This window comes from Trachypithecus francoisi, unplaced genomic scaffold, assembly GCF_009764315.1.
Source record: "Trachypithecus francoisi isolate TF-2019V2 unplaced genomic scaffold, Tfra_2.0 Lachesis_group15, whole genome shotgun sequence".
In the NCBI taxonomy this organism is placed as follows: Eukaryota; Metazoa; Chordata; class Mammalia; order Primates; family Cercopithecidae; genus Trachypithecus; species Trachypithecus francoisi.
This window is the reverse complement of record NW_022681460.1, coordinates 10,157,561-10,176,608: the sequence shown is the minus strand read 5'-3', so window position 1 is coordinate 10,176,608 and position 19,048 is coordinate 10,157,561. Positions and strand designations below refer to the sequence as shown.

The following is a 19,048-nucleotide window of genomic DNA, read 5'->3' as shown; positions in this document are numbered from 1 at the left end:
TGCCAACATGGAGAAACCCCATCTCTACTAAGTATACAAAAATTAGCCTGGCATGGTGGCCCGTGCCTATAGTCCCAGCTACATGGGAGGCTGAGGCATGAGAACTGCTTGAACCCAGGAGGCGGAGGTTGCAGTGAACCAAGATCAAGTCACTGCACTCCAGCCTGGGTAACAGAGCAAGACTCCACCTCAAACAAAACAAAATAAAACAAAACAACACCCAAACTGGGTGCAGTGTATATTGCTTGGGAGATGGATGTGCCAAAATCTCACAAATCGCCACTAAAGAACTTGCTCATGTAACAAAATAACACCGGCTCCCCCAAAACCTATAGAAAACAAACCTAAAAAAAGACTTAAATAGTATCATGGAACTAATTAGCCAAATACAGTATCTAGTACCTGGCTGTCACCCAATACTTGCCTCATACCATCACATCTAGAAAAAGAATAGATATTCTCTTTGGAAGAGCCCTGAGAGGGCTGCTAGGAGGTTTGCATGGCCTGCTCTCCTGCTCTCCTCTTGCTCTGCGGCTGAACTCCAATTCCCTTCAGGCTTAGACCCCACTGACTCGCTCCCTGACAAAGCTAACATTTGATCAGGCAGCCACGTGCATTCTCCCTTTTCCTGAAACCAGCACCATGGGGTAAAAGATTATTTCTACTTGGTTGCCTTCCAGATGTTTCACACTTGGACAGCAAACTGATTTCAAACCACTCCTTTTCAAAGATCTCTAAGGGAGACATTGCACCTGGCCACTGCAGCCCAGAGCAGGTCTGGCCACGGCCATAAGCGTGCTGAGCCATCATGCCCACCGTGGATGACATTCTGGAGCAGGTTGGGGAGTTTGGCTGGTTCCAGAAGCAAGCCTTCCTCATCCTATGCCTACTGTCAGCTGCCTTTGCGCCCATCTGTGTGGGCATCGTCTTCCTGGGCTTCATACCTGACCACCGCTGCCAGAGCCCCGGGGTGGCTGAGCTGAGCCAGCGCTGTGGCTGGAGCCCTGCGGAGGAGCTAAACTACACAGTTCCAGGCCTAGGGCCTGCGGATGAGCCCTTCCTTAGCCAGTGCAGGCGCTATGAAGTGGACTGGAACCAGAGTGCCCTCAGCTGCGTAGACCCCCTGGTTAGCCTGGCCACCAACAAGAGCCACCTGCCGCTGGGCCCCTGCCAGAACGGCTGGGTGTATGACACTCCTGGCTCCTCCATCGTCACCGAGGTAAAAGAGCCTCTGTAACACGGGAGTTCCTGGGACAAGGAGAAATATAAAGCAAATCCTATGAGGTTCAGGTCCACATCAGGAAAAAGGTAGGGGCTGTGTTTATTGTGCACGTAGTGGCTGTCTGGCTGTGTCCTAGGCACGGGGCATTCTTTTCTCTAGTTTGATCCACCACAAACTCTGGGTCTTTGAGGAGGACGCTGAGGCAGGAGAGACCAGCCAGCACAAGTAGGGGGCCAGTTTGCTGAGTTGCTTGAATGGGATTCGGCTGGGAGACCAGGAGCCTCTCTGCCTACCCCACTGGCTTCTCCCAGAACTACCAACTTGCTCTGGGCCCTGCTTCCCCACCAATAGTACCGTGGGCCCCCTCCTTCCACTCAAGAGCGATGACAATTGACCTAAATGATGGTGCTGAGGTGGCCTGGAATTGCCCTGGCTTGGGGGTGAGAAGGTTTGGTGGAATCCCAGCTGTGCCCCTTATTAGCTGAGCATCACTGGGTGAGTCACTGCCTCTCTGAGCCTCCTTTCCTCATCAATCAACCAGGGATGAGGACAGCTGCCTCACAGGGATATGAGGTTCAGCTGGGATCTGTGAACGCACTGAGCAAATCCACACTGAGTCACACCCTGCGGTCCGATGGGGCCTCTGGGATAGGGCGATGGTCTCAAAAGGGCCTTGCTTGAGTAGTTTACTTGATTATTTGAGCATTTTGCTTTGAGAATCTTTTAGTAAAAAGTGTCACCACATTTTTTTCCCATCATGAGCTCATTTGAAAGTATTGCACGGTAACAAGTGAGGACGCTTGGTCGGTTGGAGAAGCCGTAGGCCAAAGCCTGTCAGAGCCTCTCTGTTAGTGACGAGCAGTGGCGTGGTTTTGGCGTGGGCACTGCTTTCCTGAAATAAGAGGTAACCGGGTCCTCCCTGCTTCTGGTCCTGCCCAGTTGTCTGCCCCCACTACCCTCGCCCAAGCTCTCAGGGCTTCTTGAGTCTCTGCTCTTCCTCTCTTCCCTTTCCTGAGTGGTTTCAGTGGTGACACATTTAGGGCTATTACTGGGGGAAAGCGTAGGGTCCCTCCCCTCTGGGCCTGAGCATTGCTTTACCTGCTTGCCTGGAGCAGAGCAGGTGCCAGTGCGACTGGCTTTACGATGCTTAAGAGACATCTTGTCTCCAAGGCATCCTCCAACAATGGATGACAAGTTAGGCAGCCCTCCTTCCAGGAATCTCCAACCGTCTGACATTCCCAACTGGGAATCTAGAAGCAGACCAGGATGGGGACGTGTTTGTTCTCTGGGACTGAGACATACTCTGCTTTGAGGAGATGAGATGTGATCATTCCTCCAGTCAGACATCCATCCAGTATGTGCGGCACACTCCCTCTGTTCTGGTGCAGGGGTGTGATGCTGCAGGGGAGATACAGAAGAAGATTGTGAGGTCCCTCAAGGAGTCTGCAGTCTTGTGGGGACTGAGAGGGGAGGAGGGTGGCCAGAATGAGACCAACGTTCATTTAATGACAGCCCAAGGCCACCTGTGGTGAATGCCATGAGCAGGGTGGAAAGGGACTGGTGGGCTCTAAGAAGGCAAAGATCTCAGCTGCTGAGTTCTGATCTGATCATGGATGTCTTCTGGGAGGAGGTATCTTTGAGCTGAGCCTCAGGTGGTATTTTGACCAGCAAGGAGAGGGGACAGGTGGGAGGGGAAGTAGATCCCAGATCAAGGGGAGAGCTTGAGCCCAGGCTCAGGGCCCAAGGAGTGTTTGCTGCATTCAGGGTACAAGGAGCCCTGATATGAAGGTTGTGATATGAGGAGTTGCCGGGAGAACACTGGTGTCTAACCTTGGGGCCAGAACATGGGGTGCTTAGTGTGGGGTTGCCAGGTATAATACAGGATGCCCAGTTAAATTTGAACGTTTGAACTTCAGATAACCCAACTGGATAGGATACTTACGTCCCAGATACTGCATGATATTTGATACTGGGATAACTCAGACTGCAAATATTGCATGAACATACTTATCCTAAAAAAAGTTGTTTATTTGAAATTCAAATTTATCTGGGCATTCTGTATTTTTGTCTGTGAACCCTGGCAACGCTCCCTCAGCGCCCAACGAAGGAGTTGGGGTCTTATTTAGGCAGGCAAGCAATGCGATCCTAGCTGGACTCGTGAATGGGTGGGAAGGGGTGGTGGTGGGATTGGAGGCTTTAGGAGAGGTAGAGAGACGCTTGAGGAGGCCAAGAAAGAGCCCCAGTGAGAAGTGTTGGCCAAAACATTGTTGTCATGGGAATGAAGGGAAGACATGATGTAAGAGATGCCAGCATTGTTGGGGCTGGGGAGAAAGAGGCGCAGCTTGGCAGAGGGCTCTGGCTTGGGGAGTATGTGCAAATGGAGCTTCTGAATGCTGAGCTGGGAGCCCAGGAGAGGCAGCCATGTGGGCAGATGGAAGGGCCTTGTAAGAGGGGACCTTGGGGTGCAGCAGGAGGGGGGAGACTGGGACAGATGAGAGGAGCCCTAGAGTGCTTTAGAACAGCCTGCCTGTCCATGGTAGCTGTGGAGGGGACTTCTAATAACCCCAAGATATAGAGCCCTGGGGAGGATTGTGGGAATCCTGGAACTCTGACGGGCAGAGATGGTGAAGAGGATATGATTACAGGAGGAAGTGTTCTTTGGGGCCATGGTGAGTTGGAAGGGTGGTGGGATTCATGTGAAGATTTTCCAAGGTGATTGGAAGCCTGGGGGTAGGTGGGAGGGTGATAGAAACTGGTTCCTGGGTAGGAATTGTCTCCCACTGTAACCCCAACTTCCTTGACCCCAGCTCCTCCTCCAAAACTGAAAAATTATTGTTGGGAAATCAACCTTAGTTATTCACTTCTGCAGAACTAATTTTTAACCTAGCATTGCCTTGGACATTGGAACTTGCTTTAGGAGGAAAGATGAGCTAATTTGTTTGAACACCAAGTTTAACTCCCACCCCAAGGCTAGGTGCCAAGATCATGAGGTTCACTGGGGGAGGAATGTGGGCATTTTCCTGGCTTTTGACTCTCCCAGCAAGAGGATCTCCTCTGTCAGTCCTGGTTTCAGCCACAGCCCCTACACCAGGCCAGGTGTCTTCCATCAGCCATGAATGCTGAGTAAGGGAAAGGGGTCTCAGGCCAAGGGAGACAGAGGTAGTTACATCAGTGTTTCCCAAACTTGGCTTATCCTCAGGATCACCTGGACTCCTATTTGGGACCCACTGAGGCAGAATCCACAGGGAATCTGTGGTTTCACCAGGACCCTGAGTGGCTCTTGTGACGAAGCCGTAGGTTGCTTTATAACTGTGCCAGAAAGAGCTGCCCCGGCCCTGGTGAAATCCCAGCAGGAGCAGCAAGTGGGTTTAGGAGATTCCCACCCTCCATCCCGTCCCTACCTTTGTGCAGCCCCAGCTTCTCCCAGGACCTGGCCTATCTTCTCAAGGTGCACAAATGTGTCCGGGTACTCATGGTTGGGCTGGCATTTTGGAGCAGAGGAAGCATGGCAGGTTTACAAGCTTTGCAGGCAGCTCTAGAAACATCCTCAGGGTAGCCTGGGGGCAAAGTCAGTTCTCTGTGGTGTTGGAAGGTGGGATGCACTCCAGCTCCAGGAGCTCGCTGGCTCCATACACAGTCCTGGGGCATAATGGCAACAGGGTGTTTCAGGAAGGCGGCAACCACATCTTACAGAGACACCAACTAGCAAAGATTATAATGAAAACCAGAAAAACAATGGCTGAGAAGGGAATAAGCCGAGGCCCCAGGTAATAATTGCACATCTTTCCCTGACCTCTGCAACTTGAGTGGAATCCTGTACAGTAGACCACGCGGGTGGAGGCTGCAAAGAGAGAGTTGGGCAGTTGGAGACATAGACCCTGGGAAGGCCAGATAAGCTCAGGAAGGATATGTCCATGTGTATTCTAATGGCAGAGCACAGGGCGGCAGGAAAAGAACCACAGTCGAAAAGAGTTATACATTGGGTGGGTGACCTGGGAGGTGCTCCATGGAGAAGGTGTGTTTTAAGCTGAATTTTAGAGGAAATCAACGTTGGGATTGGCAGAAAACATGAAAGTGACACTGAGCAGTAGCTTGTTGCAAGCCCCAGAGCTGTACCACCCACGGGAGCAGACGCTGGGGTCTAGGCAGAAGGTAGTTAGTAGGAGAGGCTTGTATTTGTTTCTGAAATTCAAGTGATAACACAGAGTTTAACCTATATTTCAGGAAGAAAAACTGCTCATGTCAAGGAACTAGTCAGTCCATCAGACAGAACCCAGGCTGGCTGAGTTCAGAGTCCTTGAGGCTTTGAATGTTGTTTTGTTTTTGAGACAGGGTCTCACACTGTCATCCAGGCTAGAGTGCAGTGGCTTGAACACAGCTCACTGCAGCCTCAACCTCCTGGGCTCAATCGATCTTCCCACCTCAGCCTCCCAAGTAGCTGGGACTACAGGCACATGGTACCATGTCTGACTAATTTTTTAATATTTTGTAGAGATGAGGCCTCACTCTGTTGCCCCAGCCTGGTCTCAAACTCCTGGGCTCAGGCAATCTTCCTGCCTCAGACTCCCAAAGTGCTGGGATTAAGGCGTAAGCCACTTCTCAAAGCTAGTTCTGAATGTTTGACCCCAGGATTGGGGCATGGCATGGTTCAAACTGGCAACTTCAGAGATTTGAGGGTTGGAGGTTGGGGTAGTAAAATCTGTTTTTAAAATAAAAGGGTTTATTATTTATTAAAGCTGTTTGCATGTGATTCCTCCCCTCCAATGCACACAGCAGCCCTATGGGTGTGATGGAATGGGTACAACACACGTTTCAGACAGGGAAACTTAGGCCCAGGGTTGTGAAGTGACTTGCTGCCATCACACCCAACAGTGTTCTGGTTAGGGAAGCCATGGACCTGATGCGGACAGAGCAGTGCAGAGGGACAGGGTTGGGAAGGTAGGATGTGTCCCCCACCCACCAGGAACTGAAGGGGTCAAGAGGCCCCCACCCAACACCCCTGTTCACTCTTTCTGCCTGTCTCAGCTCTGAAGAGGAAGGGGGTCATTCTTCTGCCATCCAGCCTCTACCATGTCTAGGCACGTGCCAGTGTCACCATGCTCTATGCTGGGGGAGGTAGGACTCTTGGATGTCCCTCCACTCCTGGTTTTCTTCCCCAAGGCCTCTAAACCCAGGAAGCATCTGCCTTCTCCAAAAACCCAAAGAAAACAAGCCCTTCCCAGCAACCCATGCTTGTCTTTTCCTTTGTCGCTGCCACCTTGCTATCTCCCCTCTCCTGGGTGCATGGGAGCCTCTGATGTTCTTCTAACCCTCGGTCTCACCCACAGGTGACCCTAAGGCACACTCTATCTCAAGGCACCCCCACTGTCTTTGCTCCCCTCTTCTCGGGTTGCCACTCACAGCCCCAACAGTGACAATAGAATGTACAGAATTGTTGGTGGCACTTATATAACTAAATATATACTAATTAATATGTAATTAATGAAGGATCTTTGGCCAATTCCAGAAAACATGTATTTCTCTTGGTACATTTCTGTTTTGGAAAAATTACCTCCTTGGCTATATTTCTTTTTAGAAATCTTATCTAGCAGTTGTGTCTCTTTTGAGAAGACATTTTGCTTTCTTTTCCAAAGACATTTTGTCCTTCAATAGCCAACTACTAATAGCAAGGCTGTTGACAACAGCCTCTTTAATTACTGCATGATGAGAGTGGTACCAGGTGTTAGGAATACAGTTGATCTTAGAACAATGTAGGGGCTAGGGACACCAAACCCCTTTACACAATTGAAAATTCATGTGTAACTCTTGACTCCTGAAAACTTAACAACTAATAGCTTACTATTGACTGGAAGGAAGCTTTGCCCATCACATAAACAGCCAATGAACACATATTTTGTATGTTATATGTATTATACACTGTATTATTACAATAAAGTAAGCTAGAGAAAAGAAAATGTTAAGAAAATCGTAAGGAAGAGAAACTATATTTGCTATTCACGAAGTGGAAGTGAATCATCATCAAGGTTTCACCCTCATTGTCTTCAGATTGGGTTGGCTGAGGAGGAGGAGGAAGAGAGGGCTCGGTCTTGCTCTCCTGGAGGGCAGAGGCAGAAAAGGTGGAAGACGTAGAAGAAGAGACAGGCACACTCAGTGTAACTTTTATTGAAAAAAAAAAAAATCTATAAGTGGACCTGCGCAGTTCAAACCCATGTTGTTCAAGGGTCAATCGCATTTGATATTTGCTGAGTGATTTATCAGAAACTTTGTATTTGTCTTATGAAATTGTAGTAGGAGAAAACTCTGTGAAACAGCCCAGGGATACCGAGTTTCATGAAACGCATTTGTTTTGCTGAAGAGAGGATGGAAGGGTGTAGTCCTGACTCACACATTGTTCTGTGCTTTTGGTCCTCCTCCTGCCATGGTGTGACTGGCAGTTCAACCTGGTGTGTGCTGACTCCTGGAAGCTGGACCTCTTTCAGGCCTGTTTGAATGCAGGCTTCTTCTTTGGCTCTCTGGGCGTTGGCTACATTGCAGACAGGTATGTAAAGAGCAGTCCAGGTAAGCCTCCCCTTACTGCCATGAGAACAGATTCTAAGGGACAGTGGTGGAGAACATGACCAGTTGGAATCAACTGCAGAAGCTGCTGGAGACAAGACACAGCAGACCCTGCTTTGGGCTACTGTGGGGCTGCCAGGGGAATGATGGGGAGATCTGAGATGTGTTTCAGAGTCAAAGTTGCATGCGGATTCTATGGTTGGTGGGCTGAGAGAAAGGGAGGACACAGGAAGGTTGATGCTCCCAGCAGGTGCATGTTCGTGAGGCCATTTTGAGATGGGAGGCAGAGGGTTAGGAATGGATTTTGTTTCAGCAGTTGATAGGGGAGAGGTTATAGAGGAAGCTAGAGCTCTTAGAGATGTTAGGTTTGGAGATGTGTTGCACAGCCTGAGACATCTACGAAGAGATGCCAAGGAGCCACTTGGGTATGTGAATGAGCTCTGGAAAGGGGTATAGGCTGGAGTTCAATATTGGGGACTTTTCACCAGTAGTTGGTATTTAAGGCTACACAGCATATCAGGATGCGCTGGAAGAGGGTGTCGAGAGAGAACTGCAATGCAGAAAGGTAGGCAGGGAAAGTGCCTTGGCAAAGGAGATGTAGGAGAAATGGCAGCGAGATCAAAGGACAACTGTTCTCCAGGGCACTTGTGGAAATGCACCAGGAGACCCCGAGGAGGAATGGTCAGAATCTTCTGTGCGGGGCGGGGCACCCAGGACAGGGTGGTTGGAGAAAACTGGAAGACAGGAGAGTGGTGTTGTGTGGCAACTCTTTAAAACAGCGTGGGGAGGGTCCAGGATGAGGACGCCGATAGGGGAGGGAATCAGGGATGCAGGAAGAAGAGAGGGGCCGGGGACCTAGGCTTGGTGGAGGTCTGGGGCCCAGCTCAGAGGTGGAGACAGACAGAAGAGACAGAGAGCCAGGTGCTGCTGCAGGAGGCATGGAGAGGAGACAGAGCCAGGTGCTGCCCCAGGAGGCATGGAGAGGAGACAGAGCCAGGTGCTGCCCCAGGAGACAAGGAGAGGGGATGGAGCCAGGTACCGCTGCAGCAGACAGGGAGAGAGGACAGAGCCAGGCACTGCCCCAGGAGACAAGGAGAGAAGACAGACCCAGATGGCGCTGCAGGAGACAAGGAGAGGGGATGGAGCCAGGTGTCCTGCTGGGACTGAGCATCCCTGGTTAGAAGATGTGGCTTCTGGCAGAAGTTCCTATGTTTTCATAAAGGATGAGGGTTTACTGGCTGGTTTGGGGCTGTCCTGAGGTGGGGTGGAGGTCTGAGGCCAGGGGACACAAGGTAGACAAGTGAAGTGGCATGGTGGAGGCAGGTGGAGGTGGCAGAGGGGACGGGGTTGGCAGGTGGGTGGGGAGTACGGGCAGGCGGGCACACCGTGTGGCCTGCCCTTGGCTTCTTTCCTTGGCTCTGGGAGAACGTGGGGTGTGGTTGAAAAGATTGGGTGGGAACAGTGCAATCCTAGAGAGTAATTTGCCCATTTCATTCCCAGAAAAAGGAGAAGAGAAACAGCCTTGTATGGCTACACTATCAGAGCTGAATATGGCACAGAAAAGCTTCCATGATGGTTGATAAGACTCTGGGAGGAAGGAAGCCTGGTTTGGGTGCAGCCTGACCAGTGGCGATAATAATGATGCCATCTGCTAAATGTGAAGATAAGGTGAAGGGACAGGTGTGAGAACTGGAGAGGGGCTGGGGCACTGCCCGGCTGAGCTGTGATGCTGCTGGGAGCACTCAGACTCCTCTTCAGACCCAGCAAGGGTTGGAGAGCTTGTAGGGACAGATGAACAGTCTGGGTGGTGCACTGGGCACTGCTGTCCTGATAGACCCTGCAGTTTCCCAGGACAGTGGTGCAGTGTCCTCTGACTGTGACCCTTGGCATTCCACCATGAATGTCTGACCCCAGATTTCAACCTCTCCCACCTGCCCTCCATGTCTCCTTGTCTCTGAAGGTTTGGCCGTAAGCTGTGTCTCCTGGGCACCGTGCTGGTCAACGCCGTGTCGGGTGTGCTCATGGCCTTTGCGCCCAACTACATATCCTTGCTGCTCTTCCGCCTGCTGCAGGGCCTGGTCAGCAAGGGCAACTGGATGGCCGGCTACACCCTAAGTAATTATCATGGGACTGAGGCCAGGTCTTGGGGTAGAATGGGATGGGCCTAACGTGGGTCGGGGGTTGTTTGTGGGGTCAGGGAGCTTGCGGGGGCACCAGTTCTTTGTTGTTATGTGACTAGGGCAGGACATGGGCTAGGATGGCCTCCTGTCTTTTTGTGTCTGAGACACTTAAATTATCACTTAGATTAGTGATCTATTAATCGACTAATGTATTTGGAGAACAGAAAGACCCCATGCTGGTGTGCTCACAGCAGTCAGAGGGGGTGCAGAAGAGGAGATAAGTGAGAGAATATTCTAGCATCTTACATAAGAAAGAAGCAGCAACTCCTTAAAAGAAATACAGCAGACTCGATGGGCTTGAATGGCACTCAAGAATTAGGAGAGAAATCAGGAGCAAATAAAATAAGGATTTTGAAAATCAGGATTTTGAAAAAGTTGAAGTATAAACCAACATGAGGAGTTTTACATATCAGCCTTTTTTCCGCTTTCAAATATTCTACGAAGATTAAGAATACAAAACAAAAAACCCTTTCCGGGAGGGAAGCAGCTTAAGAGTTGTCTGTCCTTCCCCAGGTCAGGGCATGGCAGACAGCAGTGAGGATTAGCCACACTTTTACTCCTTTGTGGGGGAGAAAAAAGAAATAGGCATGTTTCATCATCTTCGAAAACAAAGTGCTGTCACTTGGCGTTCTGAGAACTCATTCACTAGGGCCAAGAGGATCCACCAGATTCCTGCCTTGAGATGCCATGAGCAGCCTGGTGAAGCTGAGGTGGCTCAGCCGCATTAGTGTGGAGCTTGTGACAGCCTCTGCTGCTAGGCCCCGTCCCACACATGGTTAGGGGGTCTGACCCAGGGCCACGTCCATGTTCCAACACCACCCGCAGCCCCTCCACCCATGACTCCCCTGATTTCCTTTTCCCCTTTTCATTTTTGTTCCCCTAACATGTATCACCCTCTAACGTAGGATTGCATTCTCTTATCTGTGATGTGGATCATCTGCCAAATGAGGCCTCCGAAGGCAGGAGTCTACCTCCTGTGCTCACGATATATCCCAGACACCCTGAACAGTGCCAGGTCCCCAGTAGGCACTCAAAGATATTTGCTAAATGAATGAACATCCCTGGGGTCCCGACAAATATTCCAGCTGAGTCGGGAGCTTCTCCAGGAAGGCGCTGGGGAGGAGAGGCCAGTGGACTGAGTCCTGAAGCAGGCAGAGGGGAGTGCAGCTGGTAAGGGAACATGCAGAAAGGGACAGTCAGGGAAAAGCCAGAGAACGAAGCAGCCTGGTGGATCTTCGGGGCCTTGGTTTGATGGGTCCGGGAGAAGGGGAGGCGTGAGCGCGGCTGTGATTTGGGAGAAGGAGAAATGGGAGAGACACAAGAGAGAAGCCTGGGAGCAGGTGGGGCTCGGCAAGGCCGAGTGTGAGCTTCCAGCGGGGAGACAAGCTGGACTGGGGCCGGAGCTTCTGAACGCACGGCGACGGGTTCCTGTGCTCCTGTGAGGAACCTGCATAACGACCATGCCTCCTGTTCCAGTCACAGAATTTGTTGGCTCGGGCTCCAGAAGAACAGTGGCGATCATGTACCAGATGGCCTTCACGGTGGGGCTAGTGGCGCTTACCGGGCTGGCCTACCTCCTGCCTCACTGGCGCTGGCTGCAGCTGGCAGTCTCCCTGCCCACCTTCCTCTTCCTGCTCTACTACTGGTGAGGCCTTTCCTCCCGCCTACGGGGAATGGGCGCCGGCCACCCTTCTGGCTGCACTTTCTGCCCTCTCGAGGAACCAGGCTCTTAGAGTGGGAGGCACCTACAGGCGGTCTTCCAAAGGGCATGGTGTCCACATGGATAACGCACGGGGCTGCGCGGAGCCCGGGGTTTCCCACACGCATAATGCATAGGGATGAGCTGAGCCCGGGGTTTCCCACACGCATGATGCATAGGGATGAGCTTGTCCCGGCGCTTCCCACACGCATGATGCATAGGGATGAGCTTGTCCCGGCGCTTCCCACACGCATGATGCATAGGGATGAGCTTGTCCCGGCGCTTCCCCCATGCATGATGCATAGAGATGAGCGGAGCCTGGTGCTTCCCACACGCATGATGCATTGGGGTTAGCTGGTTCCGGGGTTTCCCACACGCATGAGGCATTGGGATGAGCTGGTCCTGGGGTTTCCCACACGCATGATGCATAGGGCTGCACAGAGCCGGGGGTTTCCCACACACATATCGCTAGTGGAGCTGTGTGGAGCCAGCGCTTCCCCCTACTTGTACTGTTCAGGTTGTTCTGTTATTACCAGGCGGCCGTGGTTACATGTGAAGCCATCCTCAGACAAAGCCTCTTTAGATTGGTTTCCCCAGATAAAGGTGAGCCATGCCAAGAGTCAGACAGAAATCCAGGGAAACGCAGGGCCTCAGCATGTGCACCTTCCAGAAACACAAGGCCGAGCCTCACTCCCGGGTGAAGGAGGGAGCTTTCTGAGGGTTGCTCAGTGGCCTTGGGAAATCTGTATCAGCGTCCCGTGGTAGGAAAGGCTCCATACATGGCAATTCCACTGCAATGGCTACCACTCCCGAGAGTCCCCTAGTCTCTCCTAGGGGTGCTGGCATGAAGGCAGATATTCCGTTATCTTCTTGATCCTCTCCCTCTTCCCCCTCTTCTCTTCCTCTCTGCTGTCATCTCTGCTCTTCTCCTACTTCATTTTTATAGTACTATTGGTATTATTGATAAGGCTCTGAAATACATCTCATCTAGCCATAGAGCAGACATTTGATCTTGACTGAATGAATGAATGACAGAACGAAGGAACAACAGGCCTACTCAATGCAACGATCTCTGGGGAATGTGTACCCTGAGCCATTATGAAACAGAATCAGTCCAAACAAGGTGTTAATCATATTCACTGTGAGTGCTTGGCAGGGTCTGAAGGGCAAAGAACTCCACAGGTCAGTTTTTATTGTGGTGGAGGGAAGAGGAGGTAGCAGAAAGGGCCACAAAGGAATTTCTCATCCCTCCACCTTTTGTCTTAGTTTGGCTGAGAGCTGACGTCATCTGTGAGTGGTATTAGAGTTAACCCAGTCTCCCTAAACGACAGAGTTGTACACGTATGGCTAGGAAGTTCTGAGGAGTCTGCCCTCCCCCTGCCTCATCCATGTGAAACGGGGCTCTCTCCGGCAGAAAGGCAAAGTCTGCATGGTCAGGCAGGGGGAGGCAATCAATGCCTGCCAGCTTTCAGAAGACCCTTGTGCCAGAAAGGCCGAGTCTTTGAGTTGTACCCTCCTCGTCCCATTTGAAATAGACAGCATGGTGTTGATGTGATATTAAAGGACAGTAAATACATTTTATTTTGTTTGGGAAATATTTTGAGAAGTGTTCAACAGCCCTTGCATTGCCTGGAGATACCCTGATGTCACCGGGTAATGTACATGGAGCATCTTCTCTATGAGCGTTTTCCCTGGGGGACAAAGGCTGCCACGTCCTGAAGAGATGGGACCCCTGCTGCACAGAAGGAAGGCTACATAGGAAGTGATGGCTCCCTTTTGGTCTATAAATCTTAGGTGGCACTAGGAGTATGAGTGACCCACAGAGCTCCTGCCTGGGCCACATGGGCTAATAGTGCACAGTGACCCCAAGTCCTCACAGACCTCCCACCCGGACCACATGGGCTAGCGCACAGTGACCCCAAGTCCTCACAGACCTCCCACCCGGACCACATGGGCTAGCGCACAGTGACCCCAGGTCCTCACAGAGCTCCCACCCGGACCACATGGGCTAGCGCACACTGACCCCAGGTCCTCATCTTCTTGAGGGATTACCGTCCCAGTGTGAGGGGGGCAGGCTGCACTGAGCAACAGCATCACCCTGCTCAGGGCTGAACGTCAGAGGAGTTCCGGGGAAAATGCCAGATAGTGATGAGTGGTATCTGCAGGTGTGTGCCGGAGTCCCCTCGGTGGCTGTTATCACAAAAAAGAAACACTCAAGCAATAAAGATCATGGACCACATCGCTCAAAAGAATGGGAAGCTGCCTCCTGCTGATTTAAAGGTGAAATCTCGGAAGGGGTATCTCACATCACTGAATCTGGGGCTGGGTTCCGGTGCAGAGTCACCTGGGGCTGCCAGGGGAAGGAGCAGAACTGGGCTCCTTGTCATGGGTGTGAAGCACAGGGGTGGCAAGGCCCGCCTCCCTGGTGGCTCTGCTATGACAGTGTGAGTGTGGCTGATGCTCTCCCTCCCTTCTAGATGCTCTCCCTTGAAGAGGATGTCACGGAAAAGCTGAGCCCTTCGTTTGCAGACCTGTTCCGCACGCCATGCCTGAGGAAGCACACCTTCATCCTGATGTACCTGTGGTGAGGAGCGCTCCTGTGCGTTTCCCCAGGCAGAATCAGCGCGCTCGCCCAAACACTGGCCTATAGATTACAGACAGTGGAATACTCAGGTGGAAAAAGAGAAAGGGAAAAAGAATTTTAATATAGTTGTGAGTGGTCAAAGAGCTCTTTTTATTTCTCCTTTGGGGATTGAATAATAAGAAAAAGGCTTCATTTTAGTAAGGGGCATTTGTTACCTATGGGAGGTCACCAGTGGGATGAGTGAAATAGGATAGAGGGTTATCAGGGCTGCCTCCATTCGACATGGTCTCATCTTCTGGGAACAGCCAAGTCTTGACTCAGCGTCAGAAGGTGGATGAGAACTCCTGGAGCTTTTGAGGAGGAAGTTCCATTCCTCATATCTAAACACCCTAGACCCTACCTGAGCGTCTCTGTGCATTTGTTACCTATTGACTAGAAAATGCATACCCACATGGACCCACCCACACACGCTTTGCACATTCCAGGGGTCTGCATGCTCCCCCAGCTGTGGTCCTGAGCAGGAATCCCCTGCCCTGCTCCTCCTCGGCGCAAGGGCTTTCCGCTCAGCATACAGTGAGGGCCCTGCAACTGCACTCTGGGCCTCGCCCCTTCAGCCAGAGCAGCTCTGCTACCCAGGCACACTTGTTTGCGCTTCTATGTGAGGTTTTACTGGAACAAAGAGTTTGTAGTAAGTCAGTGCCTGGCATATTGCAGACCCTCAATCAATATTTGCTGAAAGTTGAATGAGTAACCACTGTGCCCGACAATCTGTCCAGGTTCACCATGTCCTCTCTTGCCTCACTCTTCACCTTCCCTGTCTCCGAGTTTGCCCTTGGGGTCCTGCACCCAGCCACATGCTGGGCCCGTGAACCTTTGCAAATAGCCCCATGTACCTGGCGGGTTTCCATGGATACTCAGTGCTGGACTCAGCGTGGAGGCTGGGACTGGCCGCTGCAGTGGAAATAACTGCCCGCTGTGCTGCGCTGTCCAGCTCCCCTCCCCAGCCCCGAGACTCCCTGCAAGGCAGTGTTTTTGACTCTTCTGTTCTCTTACCCCCACCTCCAATCCTCTGGCAAGTTCCGTCAGCTAGCTTGGAAACGCCTTCAGAACCTGCTGCTTCCCATCGTGGGCACCCTGGGCTCCCTTGCTGGGGTCGTAGCCCTCGCCTTGGCACTAATTATTTGTATAAATGTCAGCCGTTTCATGGACACTTCTGCAGCATCTCTTACCTGCACTGCTGCAGGTGTCTTCTGGGTGGCCTGCTGGCTTTACCCATGCCCCTTGGTGCTCCATAAAGAAGGCAAAGTCATCCCTTAGGGCTCAACAGACCTTGTCTCTCCCTGTTTATCCTCTGCTGGCTTCCTAATCACTCACAATAAAGCCAGATCCTTCTCTGTGGCCCACAAGGCCTCACACCATTGGCTCCTGGACACCCTTTTCTACTGTCCTGCTCGTTGTCATGACTGAGACTCAAAAGGTCTGTCCACCATGTCCTGGCTGTGTGACCTTCCAAAGGGCCTTAATCTCTCTGTGACTCAGTTTCCCCCTCAGTAATGGGAGAAGTAATAGTACCTATCTCATAGATGTGTTGGGAGGATTAAGGAGATTATATGTGTAAATGACATACAAGAGAGTACAGCATGGATGCAGGAAAATGTTCAATGTCAATGTGGTTTTTTTTGTTGTTAATACGCACATGCAATTCACAGGTTCTGCCCACAGGTGGCAGCCCGGCACATTTGTTAACTGGCTTGTTGACAGGAAAATCAAGGTTATATGTTCCTTTCTCTTAAACCAGTTTCTTTATCAGTAATATGACTGTTGTCTTTAACTGGCTAAATGGTATGGAGGCACTCAGGCTAATCTCAACTCACTGAGTTGGTTGCAGGCAAGCACCTTCTTTCTTGTGTTCTTGGCCCTTGGTCCAATCAGGAATAATTTAGGACTAGAAACAAAAGCATCCCAGTGCTTCTTCAGGCGAAATTGTATCAAACAAGGAGATAGATTCCTTAGCAACATCCATTTTCATCTCAGTTTTGGAGCTGATAGGCAATTTGCATGCTGGGATGAGACAGTAGTTTCTTATGACCCAAATCTCTTCTCACAATGTAAATATGACTGTAAAAGCTTTCTAGCTTCCAAATGATATTTTCCCCACAAAGTGACACACGAGGCGCCCTACATTTTGGCTCAGGTGAGAGTGATTTAGCTAGGGGCCTCAGCTCTGTGTGCCGTATGCTGTAATGTTGCTACATTTTCTCAAATATGGACAGAGGGGGTGTACAGTGCATGGAAGAGCATAGGTGAATCAACAGCGTCCACTAAGGACAGCGTAATAAGGGGCAGGGAATGCCATGGTGCGGTTGGAAAGACCTGGCCCATGCCTCTCTGTTGTGCTGTGAGTCCTCTGAGTGCCCTGAGTGCATACTGTGTGCCAGGAACTATAATTGGCACTCCTGTACGCTAACTCAGTAAGTACTCAAGACAAACAGAAGTGGGAGGTACTATTACGATCCCATTTACAAATGAAGGAACTGAGGACCAGAGAGGTTAGTTAACTTCCTCAAGGTGACACAGCTCATAAAGCAGTCTGACACCTGCCCCTTACTTCCTGCCCTCTCCTGCCCACCTCCTCGTAGGCCTGTTGGAGTGTCCAATGAGGTTACGCACGTGAAGGATTCGGTGCAGAATCAGACATCTAAGTGTGCGGTGAACAGTAGCCATCATCACGTGCAATCTCCAGGAGACTTGGGGGCATATCCTACAAGTGGTACTCTCACATCTATCATGAAAAAAAATTTATCATCAAGGGCCCTTCTAGGACACGCTTTCTCATTTTTACTCCCCTCTTCTCATATTGCTCTAGGGCATTCTAAACCCAGTGATTCAAGCTCTTCTCCATCTGGGAGGGGATTCTTTATCAGTCTCTGACTCACGCCTTTGACTTGAAACCTCCTCTTGGCTCAGGTTCACCGCCTCTGTGGTCTACCAGGGGCTTATCCTGCACATTGGCGCCACCAGCGGGAACGTCTACCTGGATTTCCTTTACTCGGCGCTGGTCGAATTCCCGGGGGCCTTCATCACCCTCATCACCATTGACCGCGTGGGCCGCATCTACCCCACAGCCATGTCAAATCTGTTGGCGGGAGCAGCCTGCCTTGTCATGATTTTTATTTCATCTGGTGAGTTCTCTGCTTTCATCATTTCCCCGGCAATCCAAGTGTGGGGAGAGTGTCATAACTCTTTGATAAGCCTCTGGAACGAGAACAAAGATGAGGTGCTACCTTTGTCTAAAACGTGTTTTTAAATTTTAAATTGAGGGGCCGGGTGCAGTGGCTCATGCCTGTAATCCCAGCACTTTGAGAGGCGGAGGCAGGTGGATCACCTGAGGTCAGGAGTTCAAGACCAGCCTGGCCGACATGGTGAAACCCCATGTTTACTAAAAACACAAAAGTAACCGGGCTTGGTGGCAGGTGTCTGTAATCCCAGATACTCTGGAGGCTGAGGCAGGAGTATGGCTTGAACCCAGGAGGCGGAGGTTGCAGTGAGCCGAGATCACACACTCCAGCTTGGGCGACAGAGCGAGACTCCATCTCCAAAAAAAAAAAAAAAAAAACCCCGAAAACCACAAGAAAAAACCCCCAAAATTAAATGGAGTTTTAACATACATACAATCAGCAAACAATAAGTGCACGACTCCATGAATTTGTAAAAATGTGTACACCTGGGCAGCATGATCCTCATAAAGATGGAGAACATTGCCAACTTCTCCAAAGTCTCCCTTATGCTCCTTCACAACAACCCCCACCACCCCTCCAAGGTCACCATTACCCTGCTCTTTGTCACCACAGATTGTGTCTGTTCTTGAGCTTCATATAGATGACACCATACCAAATACACTATTTTTGTTGTTGTTGTTGTTGTTTTTGTGTTTTGAGACAGAATCTTGCTCTGTTATTCAGGCTGGAGTTCAGTGGTGCAATCAACAGCTCACTGCAACCTTGAACTCTTGGGCTCAAGGTATCCTCCCACCTCAGCCTCCTAAGTAGCTGGGACTACAGGTGTGAGCCTCCGTGCCAGGTTAATGTTTTTATTTTTTGTGGAGATGGAGTCTTACTATGTTGCCCAAGCTGATCTCAAACTCCTGGACTCAAGCAATCCTCCCACCTCAGCCTTTCAAAGTGATGGGATTATAAGCACAAGAAATTCATCATTGCACCTATGAGATCCACCCACATTGGCACATGAAAGTGTAGTTGGAACTTCAAACAAAATTATTGTGTAGCATTCCATTGTGTAAATATGACACTCTGCATCCCTTTCACTGTTGATTGTCACTTGTGTTGTTTCCAGCGTTTGCCACTTATTGGGACTAAAATCATCCTTGCACGTATCTTTGGGTAGGCACATGCTCTCACTTCCCTTGGGTACAGGTCTGTGAGCGTACTTGCTGGGTCCCAGGGAGGCATATGTTTAGCTCTAGCAGACACTGCCAAACAGCTTTCCAAAGTGGTTAGATCATTTTATACTCCTCCCAGGAACACATGGGAGCTCCGATTATTCCAGATCCTCCCAACACTTGATCTGGCTCGTCTTTTTAAGAGGGGCCATTTCGGTGGATGTATACTTTAGTCTGTAATTCTTACAATCAAAGATAAACCAAGCTACATTTAAACCTAAAGCAAATTAACTTCCGTCAGTTTTGAGTACATAAATTGCCTTTCACATTCACTGCTCTTGGATATGTTGTAAAATAAATACAAGGGCAGATTTGCTCTTTTCTCAGTTTTTATTGCATGTGCTCTGCA

The 19,048-nt window shown here is 50.5% G+C and overlaps 1 protein-coding gene across 2 annotated transcripts in view; it reads left to right on the top strand.

Annotated features, from left to right (window-relative positions):
* The first annotated feature begins 666 nt into the window (after nucleotides 1-666).
* Nucleotides 667-19,048, top strand: part of SLC22A1 (solute carrier family 22 member 1) — a 36,024-nt gene continuing 17,642 nt past the window's right edge. For both annotated transcript variants that reach the window (XM_033234287.1, XM_033234288.1), the window contains exons 1-7: nucleotides 667-1,219; nucleotides 7,657-7,760; nucleotides 9,738-9,892; nucleotides 11,434-11,602; nucleotides 13,822-13,936; nucleotides 14,134-14,240; nucleotides 17,208-17,422. In XM_033234287.1, the coding sequence (XP_033090178.1) occupies nucleotides 809-1,219; nucleotides 7,657-7,760; nucleotides 9,738-9,892; nucleotides 11,434-11,602; nucleotides 13,822-13,936; nucleotides 14,134-14,240; nucleotides 17,208-17,422 (1,276 nt within the window). In that variant the 5' untranslated portion in view covers nucleotides 667-808. The remainder of the gene's footprint in view (nucleotides 1,220-7,656; nucleotides 7,761-9,737; nucleotides 9,893-11,433; nucleotides 11,603-13,821; nucleotides 13,937-14,133; nucleotides 14,241-17,207; nucleotides 17,423-19,048) is intronic.